The following is a 17,866-nucleotide window of genomic DNA, read 5'->3' as shown; positions in this document are numbered from 1 at the left end:
GGACAGATATTGAGCAGATATCTTTAGGTGTGTGCCTAGCTTTACTGTGTAAACCCATCTGGGTACACACTTGAAGATATATCTGCAGATGAATTGATCTGCTGATTTATCTACACACGGATTGGGTAGAGCGTTCTTCATACATGATGCCCGATCCATGGGACTGACATCACAACTGCATCTGCATCCATTGTGCTGTCAATCGCTGGTGGTTCCTGCAGCAGCTGAACGGCGGTCACCGGATTGCCTGTACACATAGCACGATGCTAGATATTTGTTTTGCTATATTGGCAATCGACTGCATGGCAAAGCCGGCGCGATATGGGTGTGATGTTGTTCACGGATATATCACGAGTACATACCCTGTTCCATCGATATATCCACTATCCAATCAAATGACCAGTTTTTTTGCGCCATAAGATGTTTGATGGGAGGTACAATATTTGATGTAATTAGCAATTAGTTTTGCCCAGCTGATTCTTGATATAGATTGCTGAATTTTCTCTGTGCCTCAATAACCTCTATAATACTTTTTCCTGTGTCGCTATTAAAGTAATAATCAGTATTTCCTTTTTATTCTGGCAAAATCATTTATTTTATTTCATTAAATGGTGACATTTTGCTTCCATGCTATTATTTAAAGGGATGTTATCACAGACTACACTTCACTGTGCTCATTATATTTAACTATGCTAAAACAAAAAAAACCCACATGGCTTCATGTTCTGAAACTCCTTCACAAAATGTTTTCTTTAAAAAACCCAAAATCAATTGTTTTCACTGCACACAGTCTTTATTACTTTGTATCCAAGTATATAAAATCCAATAGGTTTACAACTTGAGAAATCTAGTTGTATTTGGTTCTCCTACTATCAGTGCTCCCTCTAATTTTACAAAGGCTGTGTGCGGCAAAAGATAATGGGCGGGATGTTCTAACATCCGCAGCCCAGCTCCACCCCCCTTCGCCGCCCATCGCATACATAATTATCGCATATGCTCTAACATATGCGATAATTATGGCAAAGGACAGCTCTTGCATTAAGAGCTGTCCTTTGCGGTGAGTCAGCGGGTCCCATCGGGTCCCGGCGGCTCCCCCTCCCTCCCTTAGCCGGCACTGCTGCTGCTGCGCCAGGCTCTCCTCCTCCCTGCACCCGGAAGAGGATCACAGTGCAGGGAGGAGGAGGTCACAGGTCCGGGCAGCACAGCTCTGTGCACACCTGTTACGGAGCTTTTATTTAAATCGAATGCTTTTAATCTAAATAAAATTGAAACTCAATATTTTCAAAATAATAAAATTTTGCGGTACTTGTTTCCTAGCACGGCCACATATCTTATGGATCGTGTACCTTTAGTTAAGGTACACGATCCATACGATGGACCCGATTTCCTTTGAAATCAGGTCCATTTGGCCGGCTAGGACAAAATATCGGGGGCATCGCGTCGGTCGGGACCGTTAACAATGGTCCCGACGCGACCGACGCGATGCCCGCGATTTCCCCATAGGCTTCAATGTTAAAAAATATTTTAACATTGAAATCGTGTCGGGAAAGGTAAAATATCGGGGGCATCGCGTCGGTCGGGACCATTAACATAGGTCCCAACGCGATGCCCCCGATTTTTACATAGGCTTCAATGTTAAAAGATTTTTTAACATTGAAATCCTGAAAAAATGTGAAAAATGTGAAATGGGCCAATATGACCCATTTCACATTTTAGATGTCCCCGTCGTCACCCCACGATAGACGCCAACCCGAAGCGTGGCGAGCGCAGCGAGCCCGCGAGGGGCGGCGGTGCGCGTCCTCCGACCTTTTCATTCCCCTACTATCCACGTCGGCGTGGAGTTGAGAATAGAATAGTGTGGCGAGCGCAGCGAGCCACCGAGCCCGAAGCGTGGCGAGCCCCGCGAGGGGACGCGGATACCTTCACAGTTATACGCGTCCCCTCGCGGGCTTCACAGGTGTCCGTGGCGACGCAGACACCTGTGAAGTCCGCGAAGGGACGCGTTTACCTGTGATGGTATCCGCGTCCCCTCGCGGGGCTCGCTGCGCTCGCCACACTATTCTATTCTCAACTCCACGCCGACGTGGATAGTAGGGGAATGAAAAGGTCGGAGGACGCGCACCGCCGCCCCTCGCGGGCTCGCTGCGCTCGCCATGCTTCGGGTTGGCGTCTATCGTGGGGTGGGGTGTACGCCGTGACATTTGGGGGGGTTGGGAATATTTTAATTTGAATCCAATGTAAAATCGGGTCCCAGGGACCCGATTTACATTTAATTAAAAAAAAAAAAATCGGGTCCAAAATCGGTCGGTCGCGACGATCGCATCGCATGCGACCAAATCGCATGCGATGCGATCGACCCGATTTTTCCGACACGACCACCCCGATGTAAATCGGTGTGGCCGTGCTAGGAAACAAGTACCAATTTTGCATTTGTATTAGATATTTGCTTATACATTTTATATTTCAATTGCTTTCTGTTTGTTTCTTATACTGTAAATGAATTGAAATTTTACATATGAAGTGAAAATATATAAATATTTGAATGTAAACAAATGAACAATGCAAAAAGATTACACAACGTGCCATCTTCTCTATCCCTTCCTTCGCTAGTGCTTAGAATCGGGTGTCTTATCTGCAGAGCCGGCCCTAGCCTAAATGATGCCCTAGGCAAGATTTTGGCTGGTGCCCCCTAGCACCGCCACTAGTTCCGCCTCTGACACTGCTCCCCTTTCCCAGCACCATCAACCCTCATCATAGCAGTCATCATTTTGGTGCTCCTACCTGCAATATTTTAAATAGAAACAGTGCACACATTTGGTGCGCAGCCCAAATAGGGGTGCGTTCTTGCTGGGAAGGGGCATGGCCACACAATTTTACCCCAAATTCAAATTATGCCACACAGTAGTGCAACTTTATTCACATTATATCATGTGAGAGTGTCCCTTATTCATGTTACATCACATTGTAGTACCACTTTACCTTATATACATTACTCATCAAATTATACCCTTCGAAAAAAATCCTGAGAAAATATTGTATTTTAACCACCTCCATGGCCACACTGCAACCCAGCACAAAGCAGTGTGTGCTGGGCAGAGGAGAAGAGCTGCAGCTGCTGCTGTCACTTAAGGGGAGGGGGCCCAGGGCCCCCACTGGGCCCTCCCATCAGGCTTTGGCCTGGGTAATTTGTACCCCCTACCCCTTTCTCTCGGCACCCCTGATAATACCACACAGTAATGCCCCTTACACATGACACACATTATTTATGTCCTTATAACCGTAATGCCCCTTACACATTATGCCAACCTTTATTAATGCCCTTCATACACATGACACACATAATGCCCCTTACACATATGTTTCACATTATTAATGCCCTTATACACATGACACACATAATGCTTGTTACACATATGTCGCACATTATTAATGCCCTTATACACATGACACACATAATGCCTGTTACACATATGTCGCACATTATTAATGCATTTATACATGACACACATAATGCCCCTTACACATATGCCGAACACTATTGCACAACCAACCCACCCGCAGACCGCACTCGCACAGCCGCTAATACTGTGACCTCTGCCTCTGCTTGGATTCAGATGTTTCCTCATACATCTTGTCTCAATAGGCCATGCAGCTCCTGGCCCTTCTGCTAACGTTGGGTGCCTTTTTTGCTGAAAATTTGTCTTATTTGCATTGTTATGACCAGCACACACAATGAGCTTCCGATGATTAAAATGATATGTGGAATGCCTATATTCTGTGTGCGACTGTGGCTGTACCTGCATACAGAATGCTATGTTACAGTGATTTCCATGAATACACTATTTCATATGCAGATACAGCCTCACTCACACAGAATATAGGCATGCTGCATATCATTTTAATCAGCAGAAGCTGCTGATGCCCCTAGGAATTCCAAATGCCCTAGGCAATTGCCTAGTGTGCCTATGCCTAAGGCCGGCCCTGCTTATCTGTACAATGCCCCTTTAAGGATTAAAGCCACTCACATTAGTAGATATAGTTTGATGCAGGATTATGGCCTTACAACGTCTTAAGTGCCAAATACGCTTTGTTAGCACACCATAAAACAACATAAAATACAGACGATAAAATATTTTAATGATTGTTTTTAAACTATAGCTACAGTATATAGGTTTGCGATATGTAAGTTATAGGCGTATGGAGAGGTGTCTCGTGTTGAAATATCAGTCAGGCGTGTCACAAAGAGGATGCATATGATTGGATTAAAGTGAAATGTAAACTGCGTAAATTAACTTCCCAACATTAGGCTGCTATTGCTCTGAGAAGAGTTCAGCTGGAAAGCTATAAGTATTAAATACCACTGTGCCGAGTAATGATGGGAAAAATATATGTTCGGTAGCTGCAGCATAAACAGGTTATCCTGGTCTTGTCTTACAAGGCAGCACTTAGCTGATATTGAATTGTCACTACCTAGAAACCCTAGCACGGAGCTCGTAATGCAAGTCACAGTGTGCTGTTATTGGAGGAATCATTCATGAGGTTTTACAGCGCAGGCTATCCCTCCTACTGAGTTCATTCGGCGCCAGTCAAAGCCAACGCTAATGTCCTCTAGAACCACACTGAGGTCAGCATGTCTTAATCAATAATAAAAAAAAAAAGCAGACTTCAAAATCCTTTTACGAGCCAAGGAACCTTTATCCAAACGATAGAAATAAAATAATAAAGTGCAAATTTACTCTGCAATACTATATTAGAACAGACTTGTATGCAAGAAAAATATTGCGACAATCATTTGAGGTGTCACGTCGCAGCCCCCCCCCCTCTTACCTCCAGTGTGTTGGAGCTATCAGTACTAGAGCTTCCGGTGTTATTGCTGGAATTTATAGAGACCGTCTCATTCTTCCCTTCGTTGTCTGACTTTTCATCGGAACTAAGACACTCCATATCAGTGTCAAAACCAGTTGGGCATCCCATGGCCTGTAATACCTTTGGGGAAAATGTTAGATCATGTTATGAGTACACCTACAGCAGCGCCAACAATATACGTAACCCACATATACAGGACAAGGTCTTATTCATGTCAGATATACTGTAGAAGTACTGTACAGCCCAGAAACCTATTTAAACAATATTTTACGGTACTTGTGTCCTGGCACGGCGCCTGAGATTTTGATTGTATCCATCGGGTGCAAAAAAAATCCCGTTGATCGCATCGCATGCAACCAAATCAATTTTTACATCGGAACCAATGTAAAATGGTCCCTGAGACCCGATTTTACATTGGGCCCAATGTTAAATGCCCCCCAGACCCCAATTTTCATTGTATACCTACCCTGATGGGTCAAATGCCCCCCCATTGTTAACGCCACCCCATGATGAACGCCAACCCGAAGCGTGGCGAGCCCCGCACATTACTTCACAGGTATTACGCGTCCCCTCACGGGGCTCGCTGCGCTCGCCACACTATATAAAATCAACTCCAAGCCGTAGAGGATAGTGGGGGTATGAAAAGGTCGGCAGACGCGTAGCGCCGCCCCTCGCGGGCTCTCCAAGCTTCGGGTTGACGTTCATCGTGGGGTGGCGTTAACAATGAGGGGGGGGGGGCATTTCACATGTAAAATACCCATAAGGGTGGGTATACAATGAAAAATCGGGTCCATTGGCCCATTTAACATTGTTCCCTATGTAAAATCGCGTCTATCGCATCGACCGCATCACATGCGTTAACTTAAGGCATGCGATGGACGCGATTTTTTAATTGCTAAAAATAGCCCTGAAATCGTGTCGGTCGCGTCCATCGCATACCTTAAGTTAGTATGCGATCACCTGCAACGGGCGCCGTGCTAGGAAACAAGTACCTATTTTACTTCTGAGCAAGAAGCAGAACCTTCGAGAGTAAAAGCATAATATAGGTTTCACACAAACAGGACACGATGCCAACATGGAAATGCTTTTTGTATCGCTAATCACTCCGTGCCTATAAAGCTTCTACAACATTACACCCCAACCTAAAAAAAAACAGTGCCAGGCAACTGTATATAAACACAGTATTTTCTATGATTATAGGTCAGTTTCCATCATGAAATACGGAAACCCTAAAACTAGAAATTCAGTGTCAAGACAATCATGCTGCTTTCAGACTGCAAAACTGGCTTTGACCAGGTATTTTAAATCGTTTCTAAAAACAGGTCTGCCCTTTCACACCGCATGTCTTTAAAACGGTATTTCAGTGCAGTTTTTGTTCCTTCACAACACTGAACCCGTTTTAACCCATAGAAAAACAGTGGATGAAAAAAGGCAGTTCATTTTCTGGCACAGGGCACAAAAGTGTCCAGTTGCTGCACTGGTGCCATACAAAGGATAACAATATGAAGTCACTGACCTTTACTGCTACATGAAGCTTGGCTGTCTTTTTTGATGGTCCAGAGGCCTCGTGTGTTGTTCCATCTACATCCACAGACATGGTGAAGACAGGCGCGTGTACTGGACCTGACTGGGATAGCAGTTTGTACTGCAGGCCAGGCCGAATTTGGTTTAGTCGCATCAGTGCATTCATTGGCTGGTTGGAATCTATGGCTTTGCTGTCTAAAACTGAAGTTGAAGAATGTGTTCAATAAACTTGAATCATAAAGTTTCAGCATTCAAATAAGTCCCCGTCCAACACATGTATATATTACAGACAGTAATGCACAAAAACGCGCCTTTTTGTGTATTACTGTCTGTACCTATTGCTTTCGGGGAAAAAGGCGTTATCCCCTTTTTTCCCAATACGGCAGCATTGACTCCTCGCCTTATTGCGCAGTACTTCCACCACTCGCTTTCTAGTGCAACAGTTACATATTACTGCACTTCCTTCAATGATCCCGCCAAGAGTCTGTTCACAACACTAATCACATCTATACATATATATGTATGTAAACCACATTTTCTGCAGCAATACAATAATGTAGCAATGTAATGTAACAATACATTTTAAAAAGTCCTCCAAAGAGTCGTTGCAGTTACACACTGCATACAGTAAGCCTGGTTTCTCCAATGACATTGCAGAGGCTCTTACTTTTGCGCAGGTTGCGTCTCATCTTTTTATTTGGATCTTTGTCGTCGGAAGAACCATCATCGTATGGCCTCTTCAAACCTGCAAAAATAGAAGATTATGGTTGTGAAACATGTGACAGATAGGTAAGCAAACATCTGTGTGCACCAATGCATCATCCAGAATACTGCAATTCCATCCCTGGTCTATTATTATTATTTATTTATTTACAGTGTCTTATATAGCGCAGCTGATTCCGTTACTGCGTCTTATATAGCGCAGCAGATTCCGTTACAGTGTCTTATAGAGCAGCAGATTCCGTTACAGCGTCTTATATAGCGCAGCAGATTCAGTTACAGTTTCCTCTAGAGCAGCAGATTCCGTTACAGCGTCTTATATAGCGCAGCAGATTCCGTTACAGCGTCTTATATAGCGCAGCAGATTCCGTTACAGTGTCTTATATAGCGTAGCAGATTCCGTTAGTGTCTTATATAGCACAGCAGATTCCGTTACAGTGTCTTATATAGCGCAGCAGATTCCGTTACAGCGTCTTATATAGCGCAGCAGATTCCGTTACAGCGTCTTATATAGTGCAGCAGATTCCGTTACAGCATCTTATATAGCGCAGCAGATTCCGCTACAGCGTCTTATATAGCGCAGCAGATTCCGTTACAGTGTCTTATATAGCGCAGCAGATTCCGTTACAGGGTCTTATATAGTGCAGCAGATTCCGTTACAGTGTCATATAGCGCAGCAGATTCCGTTACAGGGTCTTATATAGCTCAGCAGGTTCCGTTACAGCGTCTTATATAGCGCAGCAGATTCCGTTACAGCGTCTTATATAGCGCAGCAGATTCCGTTACAGCGTCTTATATAGTGCAGCAGATTCCGTTACAGTGTCTTATATAGCGCAGCAGATTCCGTTACAGTGTCTTATATAGCGCAGCAGATTCCGTTACAGTGTCTTATATAGCGCAGCAGATTCCATTACAGTGTCTTATATAGCGCAGCAGATTCCATTACAGTGTCTTATATAGCGCAGCAGATTCCGTACAGTGTCTTATATAGCGCAGCAGATTCCGTTGCGCTTTACAATAGTAGACAGTGATAAAACAAACTGAGTATCAACAGACAGACTTGGGGGTAGGAGGGCCCTGCTGCAAGCTTACAATCTATAGGGATATAGGAAGGAAACACAAGGACAGGCACCAGTAATAGCATAGCAGTCCCACGAAGTTACAAGTCCAGAAGGGAAGCTATGTGATACATAAGTGCCTCAGAGGGTTATGCCTGTGGTACTTATATATGATAGGCTTGCCTGAGAGGTGAGTTTTCAGGGAACGCTTGAAAGTTTGGAGGCTAGCGGAGAGTCTTATTGTGCATGGAAGGGCAAGGTTCCTACAGATATGTCCAGATATTGCCTCAACACAACACACAGCAGGTGTGGCCTGGCGTTAGTGAGTTTATTTGTCAAAAACGCGTCACTATGTGAAGACACACTAGCAAACATTGCTGATTAAAATATAGGTATACCATATATTATTGCAAGCAGCAAAAAACTAAGTAATTTAAGCTTTGTTTTGCAAAAAAAGGTGCTTGGCGCTACCAAGTCAAACTGTGGTATGGCAGAACTAGAAGGGACTGATTAAGGTGTAGGGAGCCTAGATGTAAGTTTACACATCTGTATGAGAAAAGACCTGATTCTAGAGAAGGCTGAAAGCAGAGCCATGACGTTATTATCCCAGCTTGATAACTATTGGCATTAAAACCTTCACCAGCAGAAGCCTGAAGTAGCGTGCGGCAATACCAGCAGGCAGGGCTCACATACAGTAGGGCTTGGTTTGTGGCCTACACATAAGTCAGGTGATCGGTTTTGTGGCACAGCCATTTACCAATGTTCTCCTTTGTACACAATGCGTGATAAATAGTACAGCTTCCCCCCACCGGGTGCTCATCTGCCTGAGTGCAGGGGGTGACATTCTGCATTCCACACATCACCACCACAACAACAAATCTGATTATTCCTGAAATTGTTAATTTTAGGAAAACTATGCAGCATTTGCTTTGGGACCAATTAGGCAATTTCCAAGTAGCTTAATTAGGCTGTAATTTCCTTTAGGAGCGGGATCTTCTGCCTCCAGAGTATGTGAGGTGTGTAGAGTGTCTGTGTCTGTAGTGTGTGTGTGACCTCCATGAGTTTATGACCCCCCTGCTGGCTAGTGGGAGAACTACACAACACATCCATGTTTGTGCAGCTGAGCGATCTACTTACACATCGCTGGCACGATCACCCAGCACACACCGCGATATTTGCTAAGCGATCTGTGCTAGCCAGTCCTTTCTTTAGGCGTTCAATCTAGAACTTGACTGCATGTGCTAAAGATCTGAACGGGTGATGGAGACTCACAGGACAGCGCATTGCCATCGCTATAGGTAATACACACGGGGCGATGTGTGCTTAATTTCATGTGCCCCCTAAAAGAACAAGAATGCTGTAAACATTTACTTTACAGAATTGCAGTATCCGGTTCCATTTCTTTTACTAGATTTGTGAAACTAGATGTTTAAACTGTAGTCATCGTTAGGGCCGGTAGAAGGTTTTTCCGCCGCTGCTCCCTATGACCAATATCAACTTTTCAGAACCTCAGGTGCACATATGATCTGTCGAGACCCGTTACATCGTTAGCACATTGTGTGTCACAATGCATCAGATAGTGAACCCGGGACCTGCGGGGGAGTTCATGGGAAATCATAGGATAGTTTGGGTCAGATGCTGGTTGTCCTAATGTATGGGCAGCATAACAAGGATTCCGCTCTATAAAGTCCTCCCTAATTTTGTGATGTCCAAACTCAGGGCCAGATTCCGGAGCCCGTAGCAGCTGCCTAAAGCTATTGGCTGCTGTAACTTTATTACGGAGCTTTATTGGGCAGCATCATTGCACAGTATTTTGTGTTGCATATACAGTATCTTGTGAAATGTACCATTTTGAATGCATCTGGGGTTTAAAGTAGCGCTTTAAATTTGGGCCACGCACTGGTGGCCAACTCTGAATAAGGCCCATTACATGCATAAAATAATCGATTGGGGTCTACCAGTAGCTTTACTCACCTAATACAGAGCTGCACATTTATACCTCTTTTACACCAAAAATCCCGGATCCGACACAGCATTTGGAAGAAGGATCCAAGCCGGGTCGGATCAGGGGAGGTGAATGGATGCCGCACACAGGCATCCATTCACCTCCTACGCTGCCGCCCTGCTATCTGCAGAGTATAGCAGACAGCAGCGCAGGATGTGTGTGTGTGTCCCGTCCAACCTGCAGACGCTGCGGTCCGCAGGTTGGACGTCCCCCCTTCATGTAAATGGGAGCCGGGTCATCTGACCCGGCGTACCCATTTACACCGCCCTCTACCCAGGTCCTAGCCGTGTTCTACCCAGGTCAGGACCTTGGTAGAAGTCCTGTGTAAAGGGACACGGCGTGTCACATTTACACCGCCTCTGACCCGGGTCTTACCCGCCTGGAGTATTAAGGTGGTGTAAAAGGGGTAAAAGCATTGCTTCATAGAGACAGACCTCTCAATTTAGGTGGAAAGACACTCAAACAAAAAAGACAATAATACACCTTCATTGCTAAGGATGCGGTAGCTAGTCCTGCCCGTAACAGAAACAGCACACTCACCACTGTATGAGAAGGCGTTTACTGTGCACCACGATGCTGCTGAATCACCAATCACGAGATGCATGAGCAGCCAAGGTGCAGTCGCACATCGCTCTAAAGTCTCCCTACAAGGGACGAGCGTTTTGCATTCTTGATTTCATGAACCAATTCCAAGTTGAATAAAATGCAACAACGTATGCCTGAAGTAATTCCGTCATGTAATAACTTTTATTAATTGGGTCAGCGAACCCGAATGTCTAAATTGCTGCTGTAAACAATGATTGTTTTATAATTGCTGCTGTGTATTTTTCTTATTCTCAGTCAAAATGATCCTACTTTAACAATGCAAACCGTGTTTTTACGGTTACTATGCTGCTCAGCTTCTAAATTGCATTTTGAAAATCATCAGCGGGGTTTTGCAGTTTGCCGTAATACTAATGCTGTGTACACACAGTTAGATTTGACATTAGATTTTGACTAAAGTCAAAATCGCATACAGATGGTATGCAGATCGAACAGGTTTTTTTTTTACCTTGCGATCCCGATGTGCGCTCCCCTGACATCACAAATCGAAACCCAGATAGACAGGGCAGCAATGACTATATAGTTCAAATAGAATGTAGATAGCATGAATTGTATGTAAATAGTACAGAGATCGCAAAGATTGTATAGCACTCGAATCTTAAGTCAAATAGCAAGGTAATCTCTCCGTGTACACACCATAAAATGATGCAACACTACTCTTTGTAAAGAAATAACCATTAAAACATTAAAAAGTAGCAATGTTAAATGAACCATAGAGTGTAATGGTTCACCATTTAAGGCGTAATGTGTATTGATCTGTGGCACTCTTTATTTGTACTCTATTTTTGTTATTTATTCAATGTTATGCCAAGTTTTGTCTCCCTGTACTGTTCCTTTGTACGGCGCTGCAAAACACTTTTGGCGCCTTATAAATAAAATAATAATAATAAAGAGTGAAACACTGCTTGCCACAACACAACTTCGGTCCCATTCAAGCCTGTGGTGGTTCTCTGAATCTGCTGACAATTCCAGCCTCAGACAGAAAATTGTTGCACATACTGTACTGGAGGGAATTCAATTTATTGCGGTAAATTACAATCCTAAAAAATGCCCATTAATCACAATGTTTTTTGTTTGTTTGTTTTTTAACCAGGCTCTTCAATTACAGCCTGTTTATTCTGCAGTCAATTCTACCAGCTACTGCATGATAAACCATTATTCAGAGTTACGGAGCTAAATGTAGGTTCTTAATTAGCTAATAAGTATCCTTCAAAAATCATCGTTAAAAACCATCAATGTAAATGATCTGTGCATACACAGTTTTTCTATAGAGATATGTATAGAGATGGTATCAGGATCCTGGTGCTTGGGATGCCTGCACAGATCATCATGGACTCAAGAACATTACTGTAAAAAAACCTCTTCAGCTGTCACTCACAAATTGTTTATAATAAATGAAAGGATCGTCTATATGTAGTGAATTGGACTTCTCAGACACGTATATGTATATGATCATCCTCATAAGCAGGATGGTTTCTATAGAAGTTCTGTATGTCACTGTCTATTGTTGTTCTTCTTTCCAGTATTTTCTGCTTATAGTCTATTATTGGAAATGTAAAGCCTATACCACACTATGTAAAAATGTGCGCTTGACCAATAAGAGGAATCATCTTACAGCCATTCGACTATATGGAACCAATGTAGAACCATTGCAAAAAGAAGGCAAAGCTGAACTCTGAGTGCCAAGTGCATTTGTCAATATAGGTGTGTAAATTGGCAAATGTTTTTATTCAACATAATGACCTGTATTGTATACCTTATATAAGAAAAAAAAATACACAACATTTTTTATTTGAATTTATAGAACAAATGTGAGGGACGCTGGGATTTTTAGCGGATATTTTAAACATCTCTCACAGAGATGTTGGCACACAAATGGTTAACCAAGATCATTTTTTACCAGGATCTAGCTGTGGTGTAAATGTGCACAAGACATTGAGGCACAATAACCATCATTAAAAGTTTCTAAAACAAACAAAAAAATACCAAAAGGTAACATGTTTACACCCATATGCACCTGAAATGCATTCAGGTTTACAACAGTTTCATGCTGGGTAAAAGTCACAGACTTATGCCCCCATTTGATTAAATCAGCGACAAACGCATTCACTTGGGCATCAATAAAACATCACATAAACGTCATGCTGATGCAGCAGAAGCAAATCCCGTTGTTGCATAAGTTGAAAAACAAGCGGTCCACTAATGCATCATCGTTTAGATTTACAGGCAGGCAGGAAGATGGAAGTCTCCCTGCCTGTACCGGAATGGGGGGGGGGGGGGGGGGGGGGAAGCGCCTCCCTGGGAAACAGGCAGCAGTCCCTGCCACCCGGAAGAGCTGGCAGGGGACACGGGTAGGGATCTGCTGCACTGCTCACGCTCGTGCATATGTAATGAGCGGAAGCAGTGAATATATAATGAGCGGAAGCAGTGAATATATAATGAGCGGCTCTCGACCCCCTGCTGGCTGTTATGTGGTAAAAAAATAATAATAATTAAAAATTAAATATATATTCATGTGCAGCACGCACATGAATAAAAATAGCATGCCCCTTCACTAACATTGAATACACTCACGGCGAATCACAGTGAAAAACCCATTGGAAAACAGCAGCGAATTGCGGCGACTAACAGACCGTGGATTGTCCGTCATTCACTGTTCGCCGTCGGCGAATTTTGAGTGTTAATTAGGGCAAATGACTTTTGCAATCAAAAAATTTGCCAGGGAGCACAAAAATAGGACACATTCGCCGTGAAAAGCGGCGAATCAGCGTCATTGAATACTGCCCACTGAATATACACTATGCCAAGTGGCACTTACACTCCCAGTCATGACTATCAATCAGTTATAACATAAAACACAGTAATAAAAAAATAATGCCTGTAACATATGCAACAATAGTTTATAGTAAATATCAGCATCTTTGATAAAGCAGATACTTATTGCCTGCAGGACAGTAGAACAATACAAGCTACTGAGGCAGATGGGGCAAAAAGTTTAAAGATTACATTACCTCTTAAGGCGAGTACACACCGGACGACGTCACTGCGATTTCGGCAGAGCCCTGTGTGTATCACGATGTAGTTAAGCCGTCAGAGAGAAGGCGAACTACATCCCGCAAGCCGTGGTTTAAATACACCGTGTAGCAAGAATATTCTTGCCTGCTGTGTACACCACACGGGGTGATTCAGGCAAACCTACTAAGTGATTTTAACAATGTAGTTAAAATCGCTTCGAAGAATCGCCACGTGTGTACCCCTTAACAATAAAACAGTACAAACTTTAAACAAGTTGTATACACACAATATAATATTAGATGTGAATAAATACAGGTCAAATTACATAAAAAAAAAGACAAACATTAGTCCAACGTTAACTCACCTTCCCTGTCTGTGCTTGACCAGGAATATTTCTGGAAGGGTTTATTTGATGGTAGCGGGTCCATCTGCAAGACTTTGTATATTTGTCCAAAGGCTAACAAACGCAGTGCATGCTGTAATAGAAAAAAGTGTAATCAAGGCTCAATAGTGAGTGACAAAGTGTTACAGGGATCAAAATGGACATTTTACTAGGCCCGGCATATCAATTCATTATGTGTGCCTTAAAAAAGGGCGTCTGATCATAGCTTATGGGGGCATGCCGTGTGATCATGGCATCAAGGCGCTCCTCATCTCTCTATGCCGGTTGGCAGAGCAGAGCTACGGGAGGAGAGTCTTCTGGGACAGCCGCTGTCCATGTAAGCCCAGCACCTGAGCAGAGTGCAGAGAGGCTGAGCGACTCGGCCAGCTGCGGCCTCCCTGCATGACCGGACCGGCCCATTGGCTCTTCTGGCATTGGTCAAGAGTGACAGATGGGCCGTCCGACCCTGCATTGAAGATCTACGAGCATAAAATATCACACTCATCATAAATACAAGTGCAGTTAATGTAGTCCAGACTTGCCTACCACCAACTATAGCAAACTAAGGCCCAAAATTGAGGAAAGTCCACAATCTAGGGCAAAAGACTTGTCCAATACAAATGCATCCTTAGGAGGGTGTTCAATCCCCACCGCTATTTCCAACGGGGGAAATATCAGCGGACGCCTATTCAATGCTGTCTTGCCCGACAGCATTGAAGAGGCAGATCGACAGAACGGGCCCGACTTTGAAAGCTGTCGAGCCCGTTTTGTCGATTACGGCCATGAATTGTCGCGATCACGGCTGAATTTTAACAGTCCATGACCATTTACGTGGACACGCCCCCTTTTCGCCGATCGTCATGCAGGACATTGAATCCCACCTGGCGATATGCTGTCGTAAAAAACGAAAACACGCCAGGGTCACGGCATGTCCCGACAGTCGTGACCCGGGATTGAATACCGCTCTTATACCTAACCGGTGACCATACCAATTTATTTGCTAAAAACTACTTATCCTAAATACTTTGTACACTAGAAGTAAAGTAACATAAAAACAGAGAGAAAAGTCACATAAACAATAATAATAATAATATTTATATAGCACATTTCTCCCAATAGGACTCAGTGCTTTACCATTGTCTTTACAGCTCAAAATACAAAACCAGCTTAACAGTAGAGGTCAGTGAAATGCTTGAGTAAATAGATAAGTCTTTAGTCTATTTTTAAAGGATTCTACAGTGGGGGCTTCTTGCACTGTGCGAGGATGAGAGTTCCATAGAGTTGGAGCAACAAAGCTGAAAGCTCGACCCGCAGATGAATTCAGGGAGAGGTAAGGTAAGCCACACCTCGTTACGTTTTTATCTGGGACGTTACACAAGTTAATTTGCAACAGAACCCGAAGCAGTTGGAATTGTAGTTTTCGAATAACAAGATATATTTATTTTTAGGACTATATTTATGTATATATTGATACTCGCTTTGTTTGCTGTTGTGCGCATACTCTCTAGTGCGACACTAATGCTTATTTACTAACCACACACACACCTTAATACTTAGGCAGAGCGCAGCACTATAAAAACCCAATTATTTACTAACACTCAGTAAGCCGGAGGGACATTGCACTGCCCACAGAATGTTGTTTCTTTTCATTCTCTGCTGTCATTAACACGTAGGAGCTGTTTGCACTACATAAATATGAACGATAAGCCTTAGTCATAACTGCACAAAGCATCTGAACACAAATACATAACCACAATTGTAGGCATTCAGCTGTTGTATGCTGTTACCCAGTGTTTGTGCAGCGAGCACAATGTGCAGCAGCCTGCGACAGACCACTTCTCTTATAAATGTAATTACACTGAAGAATTCTAATCAGCAGCATGGCTGGAAACCACTCTCTGTAAGGAAGGGCTGCATAGGAGCACTGCACAATGGCTCTACAAGGTCATCTGATGGGAAATTAATAAAGTGTAGCATACAGTCACAACAGGGTCTAGATAAAATTACATTTGATTCACTGCAGAATGATGTCGCAGATTAGATCAGCCGCTTTGCAGCGTTTATAGTACTTGTTTGGGACTATTCAGATAAGAAATCGTATTATTATTATGTACGGTAGCAGGGACAGAGGAATACTCAGTTCGGCATGAGCGGTCAGACCTGCAGCACCAGGAATCCCTTGTGTGATTCTGTAATGGTAACTGCTTGTCTGACCGTACCTCCATTCATGAACCAGGCATTCCGAGACATTGGGGTCTATTTAAGGCCTTCTGACATTTTTGTCCTAAATCTGCATCTGTTATTGCGACGAGTTGCAGTGAGAGGAGATGGAGGAATGAAGCGATATAAAATTAACTCAAAGCGGCTACATGAATATGAAAATGTATTGGCAAATAGTAAAAACACAAGTGTACAGGTGTGTGCGAATTAGTGTGTCTCGGGGAAAGTGAGAGGATCTTTTTTATTATTATTATTTAATAGTACACATAAGTTACGTACCCAGTAGAGATGTTTTATTTGTGCTGGAACAGATAATGGCTCCTCTTACGGTGTGTACACACTGAGATTCCTTTGCGATTTGATCCCGATTGCTATGCAATTTGTGCCCTACGGTTTTTTGCGGTTTCGACATTTGCTAACTCATGTGCCATTTCTTTGCGATTTTGACTTTATGTACTTTCGATCCTGATGCGATTTTGACTATGCGTTTGCAATTTACATGCGAATTAGACTATTCGATTTTGACTTTACTGTATTTGAAGAAAAAGTTGTTGGCTGTGTGACGCAGATGGCATCGGGGTCAAATTGCATGGCATTAAAACAGCATTCCATTCATACAATCTACATCCGATATGCACTACAGTATATCGTCTTGGCTGCACTGTCTATTTCACTATTTTATTTCTGCTGAATCGGAGCACGCATCGGCATAGAATCGGGATCTAAAGGTTAAATATTATCCGATCTCCATTCGATGTAAATGCGATCACGCATTTACATCTATATAGTCAAAATCTAATGTCAAATTGTACACCCCATAAGATTTGATTGCTAATGTATGCAATCTTTGCTAACTCATGTGCTATTTACATCCAATTCATACGATCGACATTCGATGTGCACTATTCATTGCTGCCCTGTATTTGGCTTTTTGATTTCAGCTGAATGGGCGCACATCGGCATCGAATCGGGACAGAAATCTTAAAAAACATGTTCTATCTCCATTCGATCCCGATATATAGTCAAAATCGAATGTATAATTGTACCGCGTGTACACAGCAGAAATATAATTTATGAAACGGAATAATGTAGATAGATTACTTTGTGTCTATGGTTAATTTGCACGAAGGGCACTATTTGTCTGAGAAGTGTATACCGCTGGATTGCAGAGGAAGAACCATGCACGAGCATGCTGATCACACAGAAACAGCAGTGTAAGGTGACAGATCGGCATGTGTTATACAGTGTTCTACAGATTAAACATTTGTCACATTAGTGGCAATACAATGTATTAATTGTGTTAATATAAATAGGGTAACATGCAGCCTGAACACACTCAAATCAACTATAATCTGAGTCAGTAAAAAGCATCGCTCAGTAATCCGGTCTGATTTGGTGCAGCCATGACGGCAACTGACCCTACATTCTGACGTTTTAGAACACCATGGATTTAAAATCTGCTGTGTTGTGCAG

General features: G+C 43.1%; 1 protein-coding gene across 6 annotated transcripts in view; it reads right to left on the bottom strand.

The window, feature by feature from the left end:
* STRBP (spermatid perinuclear RNA binding protein) overlaps positions 1-17,866 on the bottom strand; it is a 169,248-nt gene that overhangs the window by 21,688 nt on the left and 129,694 nt on the right. For all 6 annotated transcript variants that reach the window (XM_083161016.1, XM_083161020.1, XM_083161019.1 and 3 more), the window contains 4 exons: positions 14,156-14,267; positions 7,058-7,135; positions 6,383-6,591; positions 4,828-4,986 (listed from right to left, as the gene is read on the bottom strand). In XM_083161016.1, coding sequence (XP_083017142.1) covers positions 4,828-4,986; positions 6,383-6,591; positions 7,058-7,135; positions 14,156-14,267 — 558 coding nt within the window. The remainder of the gene's footprint in view (positions 1-4,827; positions 4,987-6,382; positions 6,592-7,057; positions 7,136-14,155; positions 14,268-17,866) is intronic.

Source organism: Crinia signifera, chromosome 9 (genome assembly GCF_055691185.1).
Source record: "Crinia signifera chromosome 9, ASM5569118v1, whole genome shotgun sequence".
Lineage (NCBI taxonomy): Eukaryota > Metazoa > Chordata > Amphibia > Anura > Myobatrachidae > Crinia > Crinia signifera.
This window is presented reverse-complemented; position numbering and strand designations above follow the sequence as displayed.